The sequence below is a fragment of the Lonchura striata genome, chromosome W (assembly GCF_050655825.1).
Source record: "Lonchura striata isolate lonStrDom1 chromosome W, ASM5065582v1, whole genome shotgun sequence".
In the NCBI taxonomy this organism is placed as follows: Eukaryota; Metazoa; Chordata; class Aves; order Passeriformes; family Estrildidae; genus Lonchura; species Lonchura striata.
In genome coordinates, this window is record NC_140743.1 from 28,072,798 (window position 1) to 28,095,879 (window position 23,082).

Consider the following 23,082-nt stretch of genomic DNA (forward strand, 5'->3'; position numbering starts at 1 on the left):
TGCTTTATTAAAAAAAAAAAAAATATTGCCTAAGTTGATCTTTTTGTCTCAACATAAAATTGGGGTTTTCAGTGAAAAAACTCTGTAATCATGGCTGCTGCTGCTTTTTTTTTTTTTTTTTTTTTTTTTTTTGTTCACCTAGAAGCTCTACCTGTGTGGAAGACACAGGTTCTTCCAAGAAAACTTATAGTTAGCTCAACCTTGAGTTTTGTTGTCTCTTGCATTTTTAATCTCAGTCCTTGGGTTGTTTTTATTATGTGTTGGATCTTGTTAAATATTTGGTTCATCAAGTCATGCTGATTTATTAAACAAACATATGATATTTAGACTTGGAAAATGCTTTTGGTGGCAAGAAATATAGTATTAGAAACACTGGTAGATGGACCAGTGTCCCGGTTTGAGACAAATTTAGGATGAAACATCCCAAAATGGTGTCTCCCCTGAAGAAGGAAGATTTTGTCAACCCCTCCTCCACATAAGGTTCAGAAAAAAATCCCCTGGAGAAAGTGGAAAAAAGAACTTTTTTATTTAACAAGCAGGGTGTTCACAGTCATGAATAGAATTAATAATGTGAAATAATAAAACCTCTATCTGCTCTGAAGAGATAGTAAATTCAGAGTCCTTCTGTGGTTCAGAGTCCTTCTGTGGGTGTGGCTTGGTGCCCCGGTGCTGGGCTTCAGTGTTCTGGCCAGTGCGATGTGGGAGGGAGCCCCAGGCGATGGTGTCCCAGACTGGAGAAAAGCTGAACAGTTCCAGAAGAAGAAGCCACAGTCCCAGGAAAACATTTTTGCTTTAGCTACTAGAAAAACTAGATAAAAGCAAAGGGGAACTCTCCATCTGTCTTCACTGCTGCAGGGCTGAGAGCTGGAAGAAAAACCCAGCCCCATATCTCTGTTTTTAAACACAAGCAGTGAAAGGAATTTCTACCACTTCCCCCCCTTCTCTCTTCAAGCTCGCTTAAAGGCACAGGACTTATATCTGCCATAAAGCAGACAGTAGGGGATACAATACAGCATCATAAAGTCACCCTAGGACAACCAGTGTAACTCGCACAAGAAAGGCAAAAACCCCCCAACCTTTTAGATCTCAACTGAACAGGTATTCAATAATTTATTTTTTTTCCACAGATAAAGAGTAATTAAAAATCTTTGCACTAGCAAATGTAGAACAGGTCTTTGCTGCAATGTCCACCAAGAGTCTTCTTGGTGCTTCCCTGCTAGCTCTGACACAGCAGCTGCAGGGGACACCCTTCCGTGCTCAGGAGTGCGGAAGAGTGGCTAAGGGTTATGAGCCCTTTCCTCGGAAGGCACTGTCGGCAATGGTGAGGGAACCAGGAGGAGACAATCCAGGTTGTATAAATCCAAGGTTTATTGGTATCTCTGGGAAGCTCCTGGCCTCAGGGGATACAATGCTGAAAAGCCCCCAAGGAGACCGGAGCAGCCCCTTTTCTTAGGGGGTGGAAACAAGGGAGGGGTTTGGCTATCCACTGATGAGGGGGATAGAGGGGAGTGGGACATGAAGTAATTGACAAGCAGGACAACATATCGGGGATCTGAGGAGGGGGGACCCCTAGCCCTTGGCCAATCACTTGACACCCTTCGTGGAAGCTTCTAGAGAGAGGGGCTGGAGAGTCGAGTGACAGACAAGGTGCCAGGGACAGGATATGGGGATTGACAAGGAAATTTCTAGGGATTTGGGAGGAGTGGGAATGGGATTGACATTTAGGGAAGGGGAGACAACTTGGGATGAAACCATAAATGAGGGAAAAACAGGGACAAACCAAATAACACAATACAACAGTTCTTAATTGAGATACACAAGACAGATGATGGACCTTGGACCTGGTTAGCATGAGATTTGATAACAGGATGCCTTGGCAAGGAAAAACAGCTTTCAAGATTGCAAGAAGATTAAATCAGAGTGGTTTACAGGAAAAAGAAAATTACATCAACTTCTGCAAGCAAGAGATGTTTAAAATGTTTGTTTGTTTGTGTGATGATTAACCCAATCATTGTAGTAAAACATTATTAGTCTTCCTAGAATAAGTAGATAAGCAGTTGTACTTCACAATAAATTCAGATTCTTTGACTGTCTCAGAGTCCCCATCTTTCTCCAATCGCCAATAGTCTTTTCACCTTAGCAAGTTTTTTTATCCTGAAAGTGTTTTAAACCTAGAAAGAATGCAATTATATCTTGAGTTCTAGCTTTTCAAATCTAGCTTATTCTGCTGAACAACAGTTGTTGGATAGTACTTCTTGAATTAGGATTTGGTAAATGCCTTATGGATTGTTTTCTGAGTGTTGTCAGCCCAAGTAAGGCCTGGTGTTTAGATTTTTCTTGTTCAGTTAGTATTTTCCTCATAAGAAATTGTGTAGAGTTATACTGTGAGTCCACATGGGCACTGATATATAAAACAAGCTATTTAATGGACTTAATGGAATGTTTTCCATGTTTTCACTGCAATCGTTGCTTGTTGATCTCTTTATTCTGTTTCATAATTAAAATATTTTGCTTTATTTTCCAGGCTCACATTAAATTTCCTATTGACTATCCATATTCACCACCTACCTTCAGATTCCTGACCAAAATGTGGCACCCCAACATTTATGAGGTAAAGTGGTTTTTAAGCTAATAATTTTTTCTCCGGTATGTGAAAAGGATTCCTATGTCCTTAAATTTCTGGAAGTATTGAAGGCACTAAACATCTCTAGCCATAACTAAAGTGGTTAGATCTTTGTGTTTAAATGTCAACTTCATGGTTGCAGAGTTAAATCTAAATGTTGTAGGAAATGCTATTTCTGTAGGCAGGGATCGAGCCTTTGTCATACCTGCAAGTGCAGCAAGCAGCCCCAGCTGAAGCATCATGTCATGGGCGTTGGCAATTTTAGGGTATTCTTGGATTCCCTAAACAGGTGTGTGGAGTCTTGCTGTACTGGGATACTTAGACAACTAGTTGTTTGTACACCTTTCAAGTACATTTTTAATTTGAGTATATCCTAGAAAATTCTGCGATGAGACAAGCAGTGTTGGGGAAAAGTCTCCTGCAGCAGGCAGCCTATGATAAAGGGGTTTGGACATGGGGTGCTCCAACTGCAGAAAGAACCAGAGCTGGAGTCAAGCTTCAGGAGTCATGCACAGCCTTGTCACCCTAAGACCAGAGTGAACAGATACATGTTGACTTAGTGTCTGCTAATCAATTTGAAGAGGCCCTTAGTTCAGTGCATGTTTGAGTGGTGTTCAGAGTGTAACACTGGGCTATGAAGTCCACAACTGGATAATGGTACAACTACATAGCAGGTTCAGAAGGAGAATGATTTTATATAAAGGTTTTTTAGAAAGAAGCACTCCCTAGCTTGAAAACCTTTTCTTCATGGGCTGCTTGAAGAGATTTAAAGTTGTCAAGGACTGTCTTAGGTTGAAATGGGGGTGTGTAGTCTATTTCCATCTGTTAGAAGTGGGGCAGTTATCTTCTGTTAATTGATAGTTTTCTTTATCTCTTCCACAACCAATCCTCCCTCCTGGGAGATATCTTTTCTTAATGGGCCATTGAGTGTCACTGAATGACTAATAAAATTACATCATCTCATTGTAAGCGGCTCCACCCAGGAGGAGGAGCCAAGCATTCCTATCTGGATATAATCAGGGATTTGGAACAACAGAGACAGGCTTTTCCCACTGGATTCCCAGAGAAGCAGCTCTCTTCTGCACTGGATTCCCAGAGGAAGATCAGGCCCATCTACACCACCACCAGACCTTCAGAGGAAAACTACACCCTTCTACAGGATCATTGCTTCAACAGAACCACATCTGTCACTCCAGGAGGACTGCAGCCACCATTCAATTGGACTGCTACCAATACTCTGATCAACAGGGTGTCAGGTCATATTCTGACTCTGTCAGTGTTTTGTTTTCTCTTTTTGTACTATTGTATTTGTATTTTTAATTTTCCTAGTAAAGAACTGTTATTTCTATTCCCATGTCTTTGCCTGAGAGCCCCTTAATTTCAAAATTATAATAATTTGGAGTGAGGGGGCGTTTACATTTTCCATTTCCAGGAAGGCTCCTGCCTTCCTTAATAGACACCGGTGTTTTCAAATCAAGACAGATTTTGGCACCCAACGTAAGGCTCAAGGGCATTGATAGAAAAAAGCACAACAAAGGAATAGCAGTTCTTGAGTAATGTAATTTTTGTGTACTGGATATAGAAACCTCATTAGGTGTCACCATGTGGTCTAGCTTACCCTGGTTTGGGTGGCACATGGTCATGGATGTATTTCTCCCATTTGCAGGCCCTTATCTAGACACGGGCCCTATAACTAAGCCTACTGTGGCTATTACTCAGTTTTCTTTATGGGTTAATAACGTGAGGAATTCATGGATTTTTAACTTCCTCTGGAAGGCAGGCACATGGATTCAGAGCTATCACACACTAACTGTATGTTTTTAGGGTTACTTTAATAATTGTACCTGCTGTGAGGAAATGGACACTGGGGGAAATTTTATCCCAACCCTTCAACCAGGTCTTTGGGTCCACCCCACTAGTTTTCGAAGGGTTCAGATCCTGTCTAAATGCTATTCATATCATACACTGGTTGATGTTGCTAATATGCCTGTTAAGCCTGTTCTATTTAGCTTTCAGAGATAAGGGAAGATTGACCTGGATAACCACCCTGACACGTACCCCAGAGAACAGGGATGCTGCCGCAGAACCTGACACAGCACCAGAGACTAGGGATGCTGACCCAGTGCCTAATACTGCCCCATAGCCCAGCTCAGCAATGAACCACACATATTGGGTGGGAGTTCTGGTGAAGGATTACATTTCCCTAGCTGGTGAGAAACCCTCCCCTGCCTCAAAGAGGGAGAGCCTAATGGTGCAGCAATGGAACCCACAGACATTATAACTGTCCAGGTTCCAGCTGAACCACAAAGGCAGTCACAGCCAGCAGCAGTCGCCCCTGTGGAAAAAAGGAGATCTAAGATGAAATCAGAGAACCCAGATAAGGATAAGAATTAATGGCCCTCACAACCCACAGGGGAGCCAGAGGTTGAGATCATCACTGAGGCCCTGACATATGAAAGGCTCCATAACCAGCACAAAGACATTGCATGATGGGGATGTGAGGCTTATACAGTCTGGTTACTCCGGGTCTGGGACCTTATGGGTAGAGGCGTGTCACTATAGGACACGTGAAAGCACGATGCGAGCTACCTGCTATTTGCAAGGTAAAGAAGAAGGTTTATTACCTGACTCCATCTTTTATACTTTCCCAAAAGTGACATTGGATTGGAGAGTGAATGGGCCACCTCTCCAAAGACATTGGACAAACTACGAGTATATCAAGTGTTCTCCACCTCCATAAAGGAATGTAAACAATATGTTGTTTACAGAAATTGTGTGGGAAAGTTCTCCAAAGGAATGTAAACTCAGAAGGATTTAGAAAGTCTTAAGAATCAGGGTGACAGAGGCGTACAACTGGATGGTGGTGAGGCAAAGAATCTGGGACCCTTGACCCAGGACTCAGGTATGAATCAGATTTTTGTAAGGAAGCCAGGGTCTCTTTCCCTCTGGGAGTGGCTTTTAATGAGTGTCAGAGGGAGGTTTGTCCACAGGCCGAATGCAGGAGCACCATCATAGAATGTGCTGGAAAACCCTTGAGGAAGGGATCCAACAGTTGAGAGAAGTGGAGGTATTGGAGATATTCTTTGGGAGGGATGGACAGCATGATAATGGCCCCAACAAGGTCAGGTGCACAGGGCAAATGTTGTGGAGTCTGGCAAATCTAGGGCCAGATCAATACATCACCTTCATTGCAATGATTAATGCTGACACCAACCAGGAGACAATGTGTTCTGTTGCCAACAAGGTTAGAAATTATGATAGTATGATCAATGGCCCAATGCAGGCTCATGTCTCTACTGTGATTAAGGACCTCCAAGAGGAGATGAGGGAGATGAGGTAGGAGGTAAGGATGAACAGTTCCCATATTACACTAGTGCAAGTCACAGGCCCCAAAGTCAGAGCCCAACGTCCGCCAGATATAGAGGGTACACACCCCTCCGAGCTGACTTGTGGTTCTTCCTGCGTGACCATGGGGATGACATGGGAAGGTGGGATGGGAAACCCACTTCTGTCCTGGCAGCATGGGTGCGTCAACTCAAGGAGGAAAACTCTAACTGGGGGAGTTCCACCAAGGTGAAGGTAGCCTCAACCTCCCATGACCAAGCTTCCGGGTATGATCTGTCAGATCCCCTTGAAGGAGCATCTAGTATGTATGCCCAGGAAAGATATGATAACCAGGGCTAGAGGCACCCTGCCTCTAGCCAGGAAGAGGTATGGGAAAACTGGATATTCTGGACTGTGTGGATCCAATGGCCTGGCACATCAGAGTCACAAAAACATGACGCCTTAGTTGATACTGGTGCACAGTGTACCCTAATACCATCAAGACGTGGGGGCAGAAGCTGTTTCCATCTCCAGGCTGATGGGGGAATCACAGCAATTGATCCTGTTGGAAGCCAAGGTGGGCCTGACTTGATAGGAGTGGAAGAAACATCCTATTGTGACTGGCCGAGAGGCCCCATGTATTTTGGGCATAGACTTCCTCCAGAACAGCTATTACAAATACCCAAAGGGACTCAGGTGAGCTTTTGGAATAGCTACTGTCGAGGCAGAGAACATTAAGCAATTGAACACCTTGCCTGGACTGTCAGAAAACCCATCTGCAGTAAGACTCCTGAGGGTGGAAGAGCAACGAGTACTAATTGCCACCTCGACAATGCACTGCTGGAAGTATCGGATGAATGGAGATGACATGATCCCTATCCACAAAATTATCTTTGAACTGGAGAGCCAAGGGGTGGTCAGCAAAACCCATTCACCCTTCAACAGTCCCATTTGGCCTGTGCACAAGTCTGACAGAGAATGGAGATTGATTGTGGACTACCGTGGCTTGAATTAAGTTACTCCATTGTTCAGCGCTGCTGTGCCGGACATGCTGGAAACTCCAGTATGAACTGAAGTCCAAGGCACAGCAAAGTGGTATGCCACTCTTGATGTTGCGTTTTTCTCCATTCCTCTGGCAACAGAATACAGGCCTCAGTTTGTTTCACCTGGAGGGGTGTGAAGTACACCTGGAGCCAACTGCCCCAGGGGTGGAAGCACAGCTCCACCATCTGCCATGGACTGATCCAGGCTGCACTGGAAAATGGTGAAGCTCCAGAACACCTGCAGTACATCAATGATATAATTGTGTGGGGGAACATGGCAATGCAAGTATTTGAGAAAGGAGAGAGGATCATCCAGATTCTGCTAAAAGCCGGCTTCGCCATCAAGAAGAGCAAAGTCAAGGGACCTGCCCGAGAGATCCAGTTCCTGGGAGTAAAGTGGCAAGTCGTATGGTGTCGGATTCACACTGAGGTCATCAACAAGATCACAGTAATGTCTCCACCGACCAACAAGAAGGAAACACTAGCTTTCCTAGGCGCCATAGGTTTTTGGAGAATGCACATTACCGAGTACAGCCAGATTGTGAGCCCTCTCTACCTGGTCACCCACAAAAAGAACAATTTCTAGTAGAGCCCTGAACAGCAACAAGCCTTTTCCCAGATCAAACAGGAGATCGCTGATGCAGTAGCTCTTGGCTCAGTCAGGACAGGACCAGAGGTGAAGAATGTGCTCTACGCTGCAGCTGGGAACAATGGCGTGTCTTGGAGCTTTTGGTAGAAGGTGCTTGGGGAGACTTAAGGCCAATCACTGGGATACTGTAGCTGAAGTTAGAGGGTTCGAAGCCAACTACACTCCCACAGAGAAGGAAATCTTGGCTTCCTATGAAAGAGTTCAAGCAGCCTCAAAGGTGATTGGCATGGAAGCACAACTCCTTCTGGCACCCCGACTACTGGAGCTGGGGTGGATGTTTAAAGGAAAGGTTCCCACTACCCATCAGGCCACCAACACCACATGGAGCAAATGGATTGCCCTCATCACTCAGCGCGCCTGGATTGGAAACCTGAATCGCCCCGGGATTTTGGCGATAATTACAAACTGGCCGTAAGGTGAAAACTTGGTCTCACTGATGAAGAGGAGTAGGAACAAGTGACAAGGGCTGAAGAAGCTCCATCATATAACCAGCTACCAGCGGAAGAAATACAATACGCTCTTCACTGACAGTTCCTGTCACATCATAGGGATGACCCAGAAGTGGAAAACAGCCGTATGGAGCTCCACATGAAAGGTTATACAAGCTACCAAAGGAGAAGTTGGATCAATTAAATTTGCTGAACTGGAAGCCATTCAACTGGCCCTGCATGTTGCTGAAAGAGAGAAGTGGCCAAAGCTCTACCTTTATACTGATTCATGGCTGGCAGCCAATGCTCAGTGAAGCTGGCTGGAAAGGTGGCAAAAGGCCAACTGGCAGCATAGAGGAAAGCCAGTCTGGGCTGCTGATGAGTGGAAAGATTAACAGGGTAGAGAAGCTACCTGTGAAAGTCCATCATGTAGATGCCCAAGCCCCCAAGAGTCAGGCTAATGAGGAGCACCAAAACAATGAGCTGGTAGATCAGGCAGCAAAGATAGAGCTCTCAAAGATAGACTTAGATTGGCAGCATAAAGGGGATTTGTTCCTAGCTTGATGGGCACATGATGCCCCAGGTCATCAGGGCAGAGATGCTGCCTCTAAGTGGGCACAAGACCGAGGGGCGGATCTAACCATGGGCAGTATTTGTCAGGTTATCCATGACTGTGAGACATGCTGAGATCAAGGAGGCCAAGCTGGTGAAGCCCTTATGGTATGCTGGGCAGTGGTCCAAATATAAGTATGGGGAGACCTGGTAGATTGATGACATCACACTGCTGCGAACCCGCCAAGGCAAGTGCTATGTACTGACCATGGTGGAAACCACCACTGGATGGTTAGAGACCTATACTGTACCTCACACTACTGTCCAGAACACCATCTTGGGCATGGAAAAGCAAGTCTTGTGGAGACATGGCACCCCTGAGAGAATTGAGTCAGAAACGGGACCCATTTCAAGAACAACCTTATAAACACCTGGGCCAGAGAACATGGTATTGAATGGATATATCATATCCCCTATCATGCACCAGCTGCTGGAAAAGTTGAATGGTGCAACGGACTCCTTAAGACTACCCTGAAGGCACTTGGCGGAGGAACTTTTAGAAATTGGGAAATGAACTTAGCAAAGTAAATTGGATGTTCAAAACCCAAGGGTCCATCAATCGTGCTGCTCCTGCCTAATCCGAACCCTTGCACACAGTGGATGGAGATAAAGTCCCTGTGGTACACATGAAAGATATTTTAGGAAAGACTATTTGGATTAATCCCACCTCAGGCAAAGACAAACCCATCCATGGGATTGGTTTTGCTCAAGGACCTGGTTACACTTGGCGGTTAATGCAGAAGGATGGGGAAACCCATCGTGTACCACAAGGAAACCTAATTTTAAGTGAGAACTGTGTGTAAGGTTTCATTATGTAGAGTTTATTGATTTGGGTATGATGCAGATGGCAATAGAATAAGGGGTGGATAATGTCCTGGGTTGTAAGATGTGTGTATTCTCTTTGCCATCTGTTAGAGGTGTGGCAGTTATCTTCTGTTAATTGGGCAGTTTACTATATCTTCCACAACCAATCCTCCCTTCGAGGAGATATCTTCTGTTAATGGGCCGTTGAGTATCACTGCATGACTGACAAAAATTATATCATCCCACTGTGAGATGCTCTGCCCAGGGGGAGGAGTCAAGCATTCCTACCTGGATATAATCAGAGATTTGGAACAACAGAGACAGCCTTTTCCCACTGGATTCCCAGAGGAAGATCAAGCCCATCTACACCACCACCAGACCTTCAGAGGAAAACTACACCCTTCTACAGGATCACTGCTTCAATAGAACCACATCTGTCACTCCAGGAGGACTGCAGCCACCATTCCAATCAGACTGCTATCAACACTCTGGCCAACAGGGTGTCAGGTCGTATTCTGACTCTGTCAGTGGTTCGTTTTCTGTTTTTTGTACTATTACATTTGTATTTATTTTTATTTTCCTAATTAAGGACAGTTATTCCTTTTCCTATATTTTTGCCTGAGAGCCCCTTAATTTCAAAATTATAATAATTCAGAGGGAGGTGGTTTACATTTTCTATTTCCAGGAAGGCTCCTGCCTTCCTTAATAGACACCTGTGTTTTCTAACCAAGATGGTGAATGCTGGTGTAAGGGTGGCTCTGAGAACTTGTAAGTCATCACACAGAGGGCTGCAAGAGGCAGCAAGCCAGTGGGGCCTGGAGACTCTATCATCTGCTGTCTGGCCCCAGGTCCCATCTATACTTCCACCTCATCTGTCGTTGAGACCCCATGATCCTCCTGACTTAACTTCAGTGATGACTGTCAGCTGTGGTAGATACTGCTATAGCAGTCCTGCAAGCTACTCATGTCAGAGTTCTATTGCTGATGAAGAATTTGTTTTACAGGCATCTTAACGTGTTTCTAAATGGTAGGCATTATGGAACTTTAAATCTATATTCACGTCATAGCACTGTGAGTAGATTGACACAGACTGAGGATTATGTAGCTGTATGGGTTCCATATGCTCCCAAAATATTATTCCTCTTGCATGCTGGAAGAGATTTTCAGTGAAACCTTCAGAGAGCATATCCTGCTTTTTCACCTGACATTTTGAACAGCTGTGTCCTAGGGAAGCAGTGTAGGCCTGCCCCATACCATCTGTCCAACATCCCTGTGTCCTGAGAGAAGCATTGTTGTAATACCAGAGCTAGTAGAGTGTGCTAAACCCTTCAATTAAAAAAAAAATCCTGGAACTAACTCAGCTACCAATGATGTGGTGGGTTGGCCTTTGTTGGATGCCAGGTGCCCACCAAGATACTTGTCCCAGATTGAGAAGCAAGATGTTTTTAGTGCCATCTGTGTAGCAGTTTTCTGTTAAGTGGGCAGTTTTCCTTATCTCCTGTTAATGGGCCCATCAATGTCTTGCCACATGACTCAGAGATAACTCCCTCCAGGAGCCATTTCTGCCTCATGACTCAGAATGACATCAGCCCATTGTGAGATGCTCCACCCAGGATGGAGGAGCTAAGCATCCCCACCTAGATATATTCTGGGGTTTGGGACAGAGCAGTCAGCCTTCCCACAGGTTTCCAAGAGGACACAGCTGGGGCTTTCCACTGAACCTTCAGAGGAAGACTACACCCTTCTACAGGACCACTGCTCCAACAGAACCACATCTGCCACTCCAGGAGGACTGATGCCACTCCAATTTGGACTGCTATCAACACGCTGGCCAAAGGTGTGTCAGGTTGTATTCTGACTCTGTCAGTGTTTTTTCTTTTGTATTATTGCATGTATTTTGTTTCTTTTACCTTTTTCCTAATAAATTGTATTTTTGACTTGGAGTCTCTCACTAGTCTTGCTTTCAAACCAGAACAACACTATCATTCCCCATTCTCAGCTGGATAAGGGAGAGAAAATAAGATGGAAAATGACTCATAGGCTGAGATAAGACAATTTACTAAAGCAAAAGCAAAAGGTTGCACACACACAAACAAAGAGAAAAAAAAAGAATTTTATTCTCTATTTCCCATCAGCGAGCAATGTCCAGATGTTTCCTGGGAAGCAGGGCTTCGGCATGTGTAGTGATTGGTCCGGAAGGGGTTGTAAAATAATGAATGGCCTCCTGTTCCTCTTACCTCTCCTATCTTTTATATCTGAGCTGATGTCATATGGTATGGAATTTCCCTTTGGTTAATTTGGGTCATTTGGCCTGGTTGTGTTCCCTGCCAGGATATTGCTCTCCCCTAACCTACAGATGGATGGCAGAATGTTGAATAGACAGTGCTGATGCTGTTTCAGCACTACTCAGCAGTAGCCAAAACACTGGTGTGTTATCAGTACCTTCCAGCTACCAATGCAAAGCACAGCACTCAGAGGGCTGCTATGGGAAGATGAACTCCAGCTCAGCTAGACCAAATATTATTCCATTCCAATATTATTTCACTGCACCCCTTATTCCATACCATTTGTGTCATACTCATATCTCACATAATTTAATACATTTATATCTTAACTATTCTATTGTATTTAATACTCATTACTGAAATCCCTTCTTACCAACTCTTACAACACAATCTACGTTTTAAAACCATCTCTATACCCAACATACAGATTTATACATTTTCATTTACTCTTATCCCCTGTCCTTTCACAGATAGATATTATTTTCCCATTCCACGGGCTTCTTCCACCCCTCCAGATGATCAAAACCAGGCAATTACTTTGTCACCGAAACTGCTAGAAAAACAAACACTCCAACATTTTTAGGATTAGGGAATCAAGGCATTTCTTTATTCTGGTCAGAATGTGCAACAGAAATAATTTCACCCACACATAGTCCGGGTTGTGCAGAGAAAATAATTTCATGACACATGAATTGTAATAGATTTTTCAGATACTTATACAGTCAAAACCCATAGAAATCCATTGGTTGAATGTTCATTGGTCCCAAGTTATGCAGTTCTTAGTATTTGGTTTCCTATTGGCTAAAGGTCTCTTTGCCTCCAATGGTAATTAGGTCCTCATTCTTATCTCTCTTTTCCCAGATCAGGTGTCTCTGACCATTCCAGGGGTCATGTGTGGAGTTGGTCGTTAATAGTCATTGATGGTCATTGTCTTTTGTGTATCTTCCATGCTACACCCAGTCTGTTGAGATGTTAAGCTCATCAGACCTCACCTGGTGGACCAATCCATTGAAAAGAAATTTCAATTCCCTTCCCCCATGGCAAGAGTGAGCAAAACTGACTAAAGCTACATAAAACATTTTAACCTTTGTAGCATTTCCAACAGCATGGCTTACAGGGTGTTTCCAGCCAGCCAGTTGTTGCCTCCACCATGGTGAGTATGTAGCTCTTGCCTTGGCATATTCATGGCCGTGGTCCAATGTAGTCAATTTGCCAGGCCTCACAACATCAGAAACCCAGCCACTGCCCTCTATTCCAAGGAGATTCTACTCGTGTGGCTGGTTTGATTGCAGCAGGTTTCACATTTCTGAATAACCTGTGTGATGGCCTCCATGGTCAGGTCCACCCCTTGATCACAAGCCCATCTGTATGCAGCATCTCTTCCTAGAGCCTTTGGTGGCTGAGAAGAACAGTGGAAGGAATAGGAGAGCTCACATTATCAATAAGTGGCTCAAGAGTTGGTGTAATTGGCAGAATTTTGGATTCTTTGATCATGGGGCAACTTTTACAGCACCTGGCCTACTGGAACCAGATGGGCTCCATCTCTCTGTTAAAAGGTTTTTAGCTTGTGAACTGGCAGAACTTGTTGAGAGGGCTTTAAAATAGGTTTGAAGGGGGAAGGGGATGCAGCTGGGCTCTCTGGAAGCAGGCCCAAAGGTGGTAAGCCTGAGATAGGAGTGGAATCAGTAGTCCAGCTGAAGTTCATATATACTAATGGATAGAGCATGGGTAACAAACAAGAAGAGCTGGAGGCCATGGTGCAGCAGCAGAGCTATGATGTAATTGCCATAATGGAAATGTGGTGGGATGACTCACATAGCTGGAGTGCTACACTGAATAGCTACAACCTCTTCAGGAGAGGAAACGGAGAAAAAATGGAGGGGTGGCCCTTTATATTAGGGAGGCTTTGAACGCCATAGGTTTTGAAATTAATGATGATGAAGTTGAATGCCTATGGGTAAGAATTAGGGGGAAGGCCAACAAGGCTGACATCCTACTGGGAGTCTGTTTGAATTATCTCACTCCTTTCTCCAATTTCTTTGTTGAAGGACTGGCTTTTTTATGAGATGCTTACTTTCCTGATTCTTTCTCCTCCTCTTCCTCCCTTTCTAATTGATGGTATAGACGTGTTGTTCACTTTGTCCACTTTTTCATTACTGACGCAATTACTGTAGTTGTTGAGTCCCTGTCTTAGCCATAGTGTCCTCAAACACAGTTTGGACTCCTGCCTCAACTACAGTCCTCTAAGAGTACTGAACTGTGGCTCAATAGGCACAGGCTTGGCCCCAGTACAGGGTGAGAAGCTGCTGGTTTTCATTGGGGTAGGTAAGGCACCCTTCTATCAGGTGATGCGTCAGTTTGTAAGGGTTGATTACCTGTTCAGGTGGAAAGTCCCAGGCAATGGGAGGTGATGACCACCCTGGGAACCTGTCCAAATCCTGCCACCCAGGGACCGGCTGCTTCAGGGCACATTTCAATGTTGTATCACCTAAAATTTGTTTTCTCTTACACCAGGACAACACCAGTTTCTACAAACCCCATAATGTGCTAAAAGTATAATTTAGTGGTATTAAACAGATCACATAACAATGAACAAGGACCTCAGGAGCCTACATAATAAAACTATCCACATTAATTAAAGGTAGGGAGAGGGAAATCACAGAATCACACAGAATCAACTAGGTTGGAAAAGACCTTTGGGATGATTGAGTCCAACCTATGACCTAACACTGTGGGAACCCCGGCCTTATTCTGGGTTCCCATGTGGTGCTGAAATTTCTCCTCCAACCCATGATTCCAAAGGAAAACTCCGCAGTCTCTTGTTGTTCGGTCTCAAGACAGTTTATTGTTAGTTATCTAAAAGATTGTCTTCTCGGGCTGCGGCTGCTTGGTCAGCGGCCCAGGCAGAGATGCACACGCTCCTGACACCCTGACTGTCCGGTGTCTTCTTCTTCTCTCCCCTTGCCCAGGGCTGCTGCTATCTTTTATATGATATATTACGTATTACATGTTTATAGTTTTCCCCCAATATCTACTACCTATATTACAAAGTGCTTTTCTACTCTAAACCAATCTGTGAGTGCCAACATCACCAAGAACATGGAGGCAAGGAAAAGGAAGGAGGAAGAACAGGATCACCCCACTTTCCTCCATCTTAGAACTTCTGACCCCCATGTACAAAGTAAACCCCCCCCTGTACATGTGATAAAACCCCCCCTGTACAATACTAAAAAAATTTCCCCTCTGTTTCGTAACTACTTTTACTATACCATCTAACCGTTTGTGACTGCTTGTTCCACCTCCAAAGTTGGTAACTCATTCCATGGCTCAAACTCAAAATCACAGCTGTTTTTCAGCTGCCTGCCAGGGTCTAGAATGCCTCTGACCAAGGCCTGGAACCTCTAAAAATGTCTGAGAGACATTTTGAGTTCCCACATAACACCACCTTGTCAATTAGACCATGGCACTAAGTGCCACATCCAGTCTTTCTTAAACACTTCCAGGGATGGTGACTCCACTGATGCCTTGGAGTGGTTACATGGAACAAAGACTAGACAAGATTAAGAGAATAAAAGCGGGTATTTATTAAAGGCCTTCAATAGGTAAACCTTGGGCAGTCAAAGCCTCCAACAGACTACACCCAAGATGGAGAATGGTCACGAGTTTTTCATACAGATATAATTTTGGTCAGTTTACATATGAGGGCTTAATCCTCCAATTACAGCTTCAGATAATGAAGTCATATACCCCCAGTTTGCTCCTCCCCTCAACTCACTTTTGTTTATACTTTTCAGGGCCTGAGACAGTATGGTCTCCTTGAGTTTCAGGCTTAGAGATGAATTATTTTGTCTGAATAAAATGGGAGTACAGTAGCTGATAGGCTATGGAGTTTTAGAGTTATACACTAAAGCAGTACAGGATCTGAAAAAATATAAAAGCTAAATCCTAAGGCATTGCTACCACCTCCCTGGGCAGCCCATTCCAATGCTGAACCATTCTTTCTGTGAATAATTTTTCCTTAATATCTAGCCTAAACTTTCCCTGGTGTATTACGGCCTGGGGTTCCCAGGGTCCATCTGACCCCGGCTGCCATAGGTGTCCCGGATAGCACTGGGCTGATAAGCACAACCTTGTCCAGGTCCCTTAGGCAAGCTCCCAGCCACAGGCAATCTTAGCAAGCAGCTCCGCTCTTAAGTGACATCAGCTCTTTGGTGAATTCAGCTCTTCAGTGACTTCAGCTCTTTGCTAAGGTGCCCCGGGCAGACGTGTGGGGAGAGAGAGGAGAAGGTTGTATGAGGTTCTACAGCGGTGTCTTTATTGGCAGCTTCTGCGAAGGGTTTCAGTGACAGCTCTTCTGCCGAACTGGGCAGAAATGGGGGTTTATATAGGGTGTAGAGGTTTTGGAAATGGTCCAGTAATAAGGGTCGAGGCAAATATGACCTATGGTCTTACAGAGAGATAACACGGGTCCAAAGGTGGAAGAGGGGCTTCTTTGGTCCAGTCATCATGACTTGGCTTTTCTTATCTTGAATTAGAATGATTAAAATCACAATTATTTAATTTAAATAAAATAATTAAATGGAATTATTGGAATTAAATATAATAAAAAATCAACTAAATATAACTAATAAATTTTTAAATTTCGCAGCAATGCAGCAAGCCTGAAGCGATATAGTAGCTGAGTGATTCCTGTAGCAATAATGGTTAAACACAGCCTTTAAGTCAAAAAATATCAGAAAAGACTGAATTAATTATAATTACAATAAAACAACTTAATATAAAATCAAATTGTAACATTATATATTATTAAAAAAACATAAATTGAAAGACATTAAAAAATTATAAACTAATTGTGATTACAACATATGAAACATATAAAAACTTCATCTGGAATATATAAAATTATCCTAAATGAAAGTCCAAATTAAGGGTACAAAGCACAGCAGGATTTGTGACTTCATCTGATTTAGAATTTGTTTCGTTACGGCGTTTGCGATGTTCAGCTTCTTAAATTCTTAAAGCAGAGTCAGCGGATAACGGCGCTTGTCTTAAAGCAGAGTCAGCGGACAGCGATGTGGTTTGTTCAATTTGAATGTCCGTTTGAGAGGTGGGCCTAATATCTTGAGTATTAATTAACTGGGATGGTATTTCTTTCTATAAAATATAACTCAACAAACAGATTATTCAAAAATAATCAAAAGCAAAAAGAGGAATTTGTAGTTAAATAAAAAGGAGTATTGGGTAGGGTACATTAAGGAATAGGATAGGGGAATCAGACAATCACTTAATTAGTGATTGCCATGATTAACAGGGGGTATCGGTAAGGGGTGGACCGGGGCGCCGCCATTTCAGGGGGAAGACAAAATGGCGGATCCTCAGTCCCGGGTTTCGGCTCCATTTCCTCGGGAGAAGATCCCTCCCGACCTTCCCCCCGGAGGACGAGCCCAAAGAAGGATTGGGGAATATCCAACCCCGCCTCCCCACAATAGGGACTAGCCTCGTGCAGGGACGGTGCAGGGCTATTGGGAGAGAGATGGGACTGGCGGGAAACCAGGGGCGGAAAAGAAGGGTCAAGGCGGGAAAGCGGGTCCCGAGCGGCGTGGGCAGCGCCATCTTGGGAGGGGGTGCCGGGCACACTGCACTTGGCCTGAGCAGTGTCCGGCAGGGCACTTGGGGCGGCTCGGCCACAGCAATCCCCAAGGGAGGATAGGAAAGGGTTTTAGGAAAGTCCGAGGGGATGGGGATATAGGGAGCTTCACAGAAGCAAAAAGGGGAAATTTATAGGAGGGGGGGGGGGCCGCTCGACGCAGCTGGATGTCGGCGCAATGTGTGGGTGTAAAGGGCCCCTTTTAACAACGCTCCTATAGCTAACGTGTTGCCCTCTTAGCTGTTCCCTACTGGTGTCTTTTCTACCCCCTCCGTCCAGCCCAGAATGGGGAGGGGAGGATAGAGAAGACAACTTTTTCGAGGAGAAGAAAAAGCGATCTAATCTAGGTCCCCACAGAAGACTAGGCGAAGGATAGCACTCAGTGCTAGCTTCCCCCAGAAAAAGAAAACCCACCCGCTTGCCAGGGACATGCACGGCTACAGCCCCAGTCTGGGCGCAGACGGGGGTTAAAACGCGAGAAAAAAAAAAAAAGGTGGCAGACCCAGCCGCCCGTCGGGGCGATCCCCACCCCGTGTAGCCTACCTTACCTTGCAGGCTCGGACGGAGATGGCTTGAATCTTCTCTTCGACTCGATGGAAAAGTCGCGCTAAAAACTGGGGATGTTCCTTCTCTTTCGGTTTGGCCCTTCTGGAAGCCTGGGTGTTCCCGTTAAACCAAGACTCGTCCCCGAAGCCTTGGTTTCGGCCACTATCAGCCTCCGTTGGTCTCACTGCAGCTGCTGACCGAGGAACCTCTTCTCGGTAGCCTTTCTTCAGGCTCTCCCGAGCCGCTGCCAAAACCGCTCTCTCTGTGTCCTCGAGTAAGTCTGCCCGCCAAAAAGCTCTGCAGCCCGGCTGCCCGTGCAGCGCGGCTGCTCCAGGGCAGGAAGATGGCGAGAACAAAGAGGGTCCCGGAGCGTCAGTTTTTCGCTCGGCGCTCGGCTCCTCTTAGCATCAGGCAGAGCTTTTACGGCCGTAGATGTTCCTCTTCCCTCCTTCTTCTTCTGTGAGGCAGGCGCCCCCACGAATTTGCCCGTTTTTTCTACAAGACGAAGGAGGGAACCATCCTCTGCTACCATCCATATGTTGTGGCGCGGTACGCGCTCCTCTCGCCGTGGCACTCCGAGCCGTGCTGGGCGGTAAGGGAAGAGAACAGGCGGCCGCTTTCCCCTGCAAGCTCTGCAGTTCAGTTCGTGGCGCGCGGGGACAGACGAAGGCGACACGGGACTTGGGGGTGAACGAGATGGTTTTATTCACTGAGCCCCAAGACCCCGGCGGGCGGGGGGGCAAAGGTTTTATACAGAACTCAGGAGGACGGGTGTAGGAACAGCAACCAATGAGGGAATAGCAGGGGAGGAGTTTAGGGCAGAACTAACATCTGGAAGCTGAGGAGGGGGCTAGAATGAATGACAGGGAAGGTTCTAGGGAAAGGGGCAGGGAAAGGGAGGATTGACCACTTGGAGATGGGGGGGGGAAACAGATATTAAACAAATATCAAATGAAAGAAAAACACACCACCGCAAGGGTGCACATGTCTAAGCCATGGGCTGCCAGCTTTTCTAGGAGTATGCTGTGGGAGACAGTGTCAAAGGCTTTGCTGAAGTCCAGGTAGACAACATGCACAGCCTTCCCCTCATTCACTAGGAGTTCGCCTGGTCATAAAAGGGGATCTGGTTGGTCAGGCAGGACCTGCCCCTCCCAAATCCATGCTGGGAGATGCATTCCCTCATCTCCTCCATGAGATAACTCCCCCAGCACAGCAAGGCCATCGATGCCATGGCAAAGCACAGCGACATAATTGGTATTAATATGTTCCCAAACTCAGCAAAATAAAGAGATAAGCAGTGCAGCTGACAATATCCATGTCTCACACAAGAGCTTACTACTTAATAACTACTATAACTATAACATGAAATATATATATATAGCTGCCTTTGTTTGCCACCAAAAAGGACTGGTGGGTTGACCTGGGCTGGATGCCAGGTGCCCACCAAGCCATTCTATCATTCCCCCTTTCCAGCTGGACAGGGGAGAGAAAATAAGATGGAAAATGACTAGTACGTTACGGCAGTTTACTAAAGCAAAATATTGCACACACACAAACAAAGGGGAACAATAAAAGGATTTTATTCTCTACTTCCCATCAGTGAGTGATGTCCAGCCAATTCTCAGGAAGCAGGGCTTCAACACATGTAGCGGTTGCTCCAGAAGGCAAATATTGCAAATAACTGTTGCCTTCAGGGGAAGGCAAGGCGACCTGGTTGCAAGGAACATCACAGCAGCCCGGCCTAGTCCGGGCTACTCGGACCAACAACAGACGCTGACACCAGTGTGGTGGACAGTTGAAAGCGTTTATTATCTTATCTCATGGGTTTAAATAGTCTTGGGGGACTTTGCTACGTCAGGGGGGTTTGGTAGGGTCTCTAGGGTTTGTCAGGAGTGGAAAACTACTGGGTTAGGTGTGGTTACATTCTTTGGGGTAATAGATAACGTGCTGCAGGAGGAGAGGGGGAAGGGGTCTTTCTTTCTGTCACATCCCGAAATCTTCCGTCCGCCTGTCCCTATCTACTACAATAACGTGCCCCCTTCTTCTTCCTTCCTTTAGCTTTTATATATTAATTGATGCCATATTGTTGCAGTACAAGCTGACTTGTACGGAACATTCATCCATTTACAAATAAGAAACCCAGCCCAGTTCCATAAACCAGTCTCTAGGCTGACAAACAGAGGTCTCAACCAATAATAACTCTCCTAAAATACAAGCATTTGACTGGTTCAGAGTCTGGGAGGCATGGGGATTAGACCAATGGCTGTTTAAGAACCGGGAGCTTTGAATTGCCTATAAAAGCAAGCCCTGAACAATAAAACACACTGTTTGGCTGATGACCAAAGGAGGTCTGTTGTGTGTTGTCTCAGATATATGAACACCAGCGTTTCATGTGGTGACCTTGGTGTGATGACAAGCAGTCCAAGTTTTTGGCCTGCAGGTAGAGCGGAGAGAGACACAGGGCAGAGCCTTCAGACCCTGTCCCTACAGAGAAAAGCTGGAAAGAAAGAGGCAGGGAGAGCCCAAAAACAGCAGAAAAGGCTGCAAAAGTCACAGGCCAAAGGGCTGTGTGAAAAAAGAAACCGGAGAAGCTGAAAATAGAAGAAAAACCCCACTGGAGACATGGGAAACTTTATTTCTACACAGGATCACCCAGTACTAAAGGTATGGGAACTTCTTCTTGAGGAATGGGACATAGACTATGATGAAAAAGCATTATTAGCATTAATAATGTGGGCTAAGAATCTTGGTTTAGACACAACTAAAGAAGCTGCTTTTGACTTTAATACCTGGGCATGAACTGGTCAATATATCATCAGTGCCGTCTCGAAGTGCGATGAAAATGCAATAAGAGTTATAAAGCCGTAGAGACTTATTGCAGGAAATCCAGGACTCCTGTACAACTGACCAATATGATCAAGTAGAAGCCATTTATTGTTTACATTACACACACTTTTATACATTCTACAAACTACTAAGTTCACCCTTCTTGATTGGTGCCTTTGTCTTGCTCCCTGATTTTCTGCCTCCATTTCTTTGCATCTGTGATTGGTTGCAGTCCAGGTGTTTCACAGTCGTCTGTTATCTAGTTCTTGCAATTCTGGTATTTGGTTTCTCAGCTTATTCGTTCTTATTTTAGCACAGTTTATGTCTTAGTAACCTTGATGAATTCCACAGTGCCCTGAAAAAATTCTGATAAGAACAGTTACAAGCGATATGACTGATGCACACTGAGGCCTAAGTTGTTCAGATACATTGCTACAGGGAGTTATGTTGTATTTAATAAGACTGTTAAATAATGAAATATATGGTGAGGAAAGCACACCAGATGAGTTTTCGGGGGGAATGGGTGCCTTTCCAAACCCACACAGCATTTGGCCAGATGAAATGGCTGGCCATGCTGTTCCATGTGGCTGAGCTATCTTAAATTCCCCTCCTGTGCCAGCACTGTTCCCGAGCCCCATCATCCTCCCCTGCAAAGGGGGACACCACCATGAAGCGAGACGGAAGGGGACGGTAGGGTCCTAGCGACGCTGGGGCATCCAGTGTCGGCACCGTGCAAATGCTGCTCCGTGTCTGCTCCACGGGGTTCCTACAGTGACTCGAGCCGTGTTGCCATTTCACAACTGCCTGCAACCATGATTCAGCCCCATGCTGTTCCTGAGACCACCCCCACAGCCAGGTCAGCCCACGCCCCTTGTCACCATGGAAACGCCCAGACCACCCCTGCCCAGAGCTGGTTGGCTCAGCCCCAGCCCTGCACCCCCCGCCTCCATAAAAACACTGAGACTGTCTCCTGAAACCGGGTGGCCCTGCCCCAAGGGAACACCAACAACTTCAGGGAGCTTAACCACGCCTCAGTCGGAGGATATACCTACACCTCCGATCCAGCCTATGTCAGGGGCCAGGGCCCCGCCCCCAAGCCAACCTTCAGAGAACACAGCCGTGCCGCCAGTGGGTGTGGCCCTGCCCCTGACCCTGCCTCCAAGGATGGATTGAAAAGAGCTGCAGACACCAAATCAAGAAGCAGAGCATGGGAAAAGCCCCTGCAGGGAGCCCACCTAGCAAAAAGCAGTGGAAAGAAGTGTGTAGGGGTGTGGTGCGATGGGAGTAATAGCAGTCAAGCCATCCTGAAAAGATGGTGCCGACCACATGGTACAGCCGTTTTACAGCAGCTAAGAGCGAGCCACTCTATCATCAAGTCCAGTGGGAAACCAGCACCTTGCTACATATGGACAATGAAAAAGCAAAGACCAAGTTCATACCCCTTAAACCTCAACGAAACTTCACAGCCACCCTGCCTTCTGATATTTCTATTTCTGATATAGAAAAGTTCTCATATTCCACAAACTCTAATAAACTAAAAACGTGCTAAGGGTAAAAATACTGAAGGGTTGTCACACAAGGGTTACAAAATCACACAACGGTTTACTAAATATGCCCTAGAACTCATAGTACAATTTTTTTTTTTGCATCTGCTAAAACCAAAATTGATAAGCCTGTGATAGCTGATTCTGCTGAAGTTATTAAGAAAATATTACATTTCTGTCTCAGGTATGGTCTACTGTCTCTCAAAGAGATCCTTGTATGTTAACAAGTCTTCTCGCGGTACTGCTAGTATTTCTGCTTGCATTGTTTCTAGATCAACCTGGAAGATTCAAAGAATATCCTTGTCCTACCATTTTAGGTCCACTAAAGCATACATAGAACATTAATTTACTAACATCATAAGCAAATTTAATCTGCAAAGTTTTTTAACTGAGAATTTGTCACCTGTCATCATTTAAAAAACCTAAAAGTCACCTGTTAAATCAATAACAATTTTCTAACCTCTAATAAAAAGAAAAAAAAGGTATATTACTTGCACTTTTACCATAGTAACTAGAAAATTTAAATACATATATTTCTTTAATTTTTCATAAGTTATTAATGTTTAAAATTTCTTGCATTAGCTATTAATACATGCTTGTTTTTAAAATATAAAATACAGAAAATCTCTCCCAACCAAGTAATGGCCTGATCAAGCCATGAACCTGGCTGGTAAAAAAAAATATATTAGTATAAAAACTTTACAAAAACTAAAGCCTTTCTCCTTTGAGATAAATGAGAAAGCCTTATCCA

General features: G+C 45.0%; 1 protein-coding gene across 1 annotated transcript in view; it reads left to right on the top strand.

Annotated features, from left to right (window-relative positions):
* The window catches only part of LOC146763159 (ubiquitin-conjugating enzyme E2 R2-like), a 141,137-nt gene that overhangs the window by 102,411 nt on the left and 15,644 nt on the right, over nt 1–23,082 (top strand). The window contains exon 2 of the mRNA XM_085571311.1: nt 2,525–2,611. Coding sequence (XP_085427437.1) covers nt 2,525–2,611 — 87 coding nt within the window. The remainder of the gene's footprint in view (nt 1–2,524; nt 2,612–23,082) is intronic.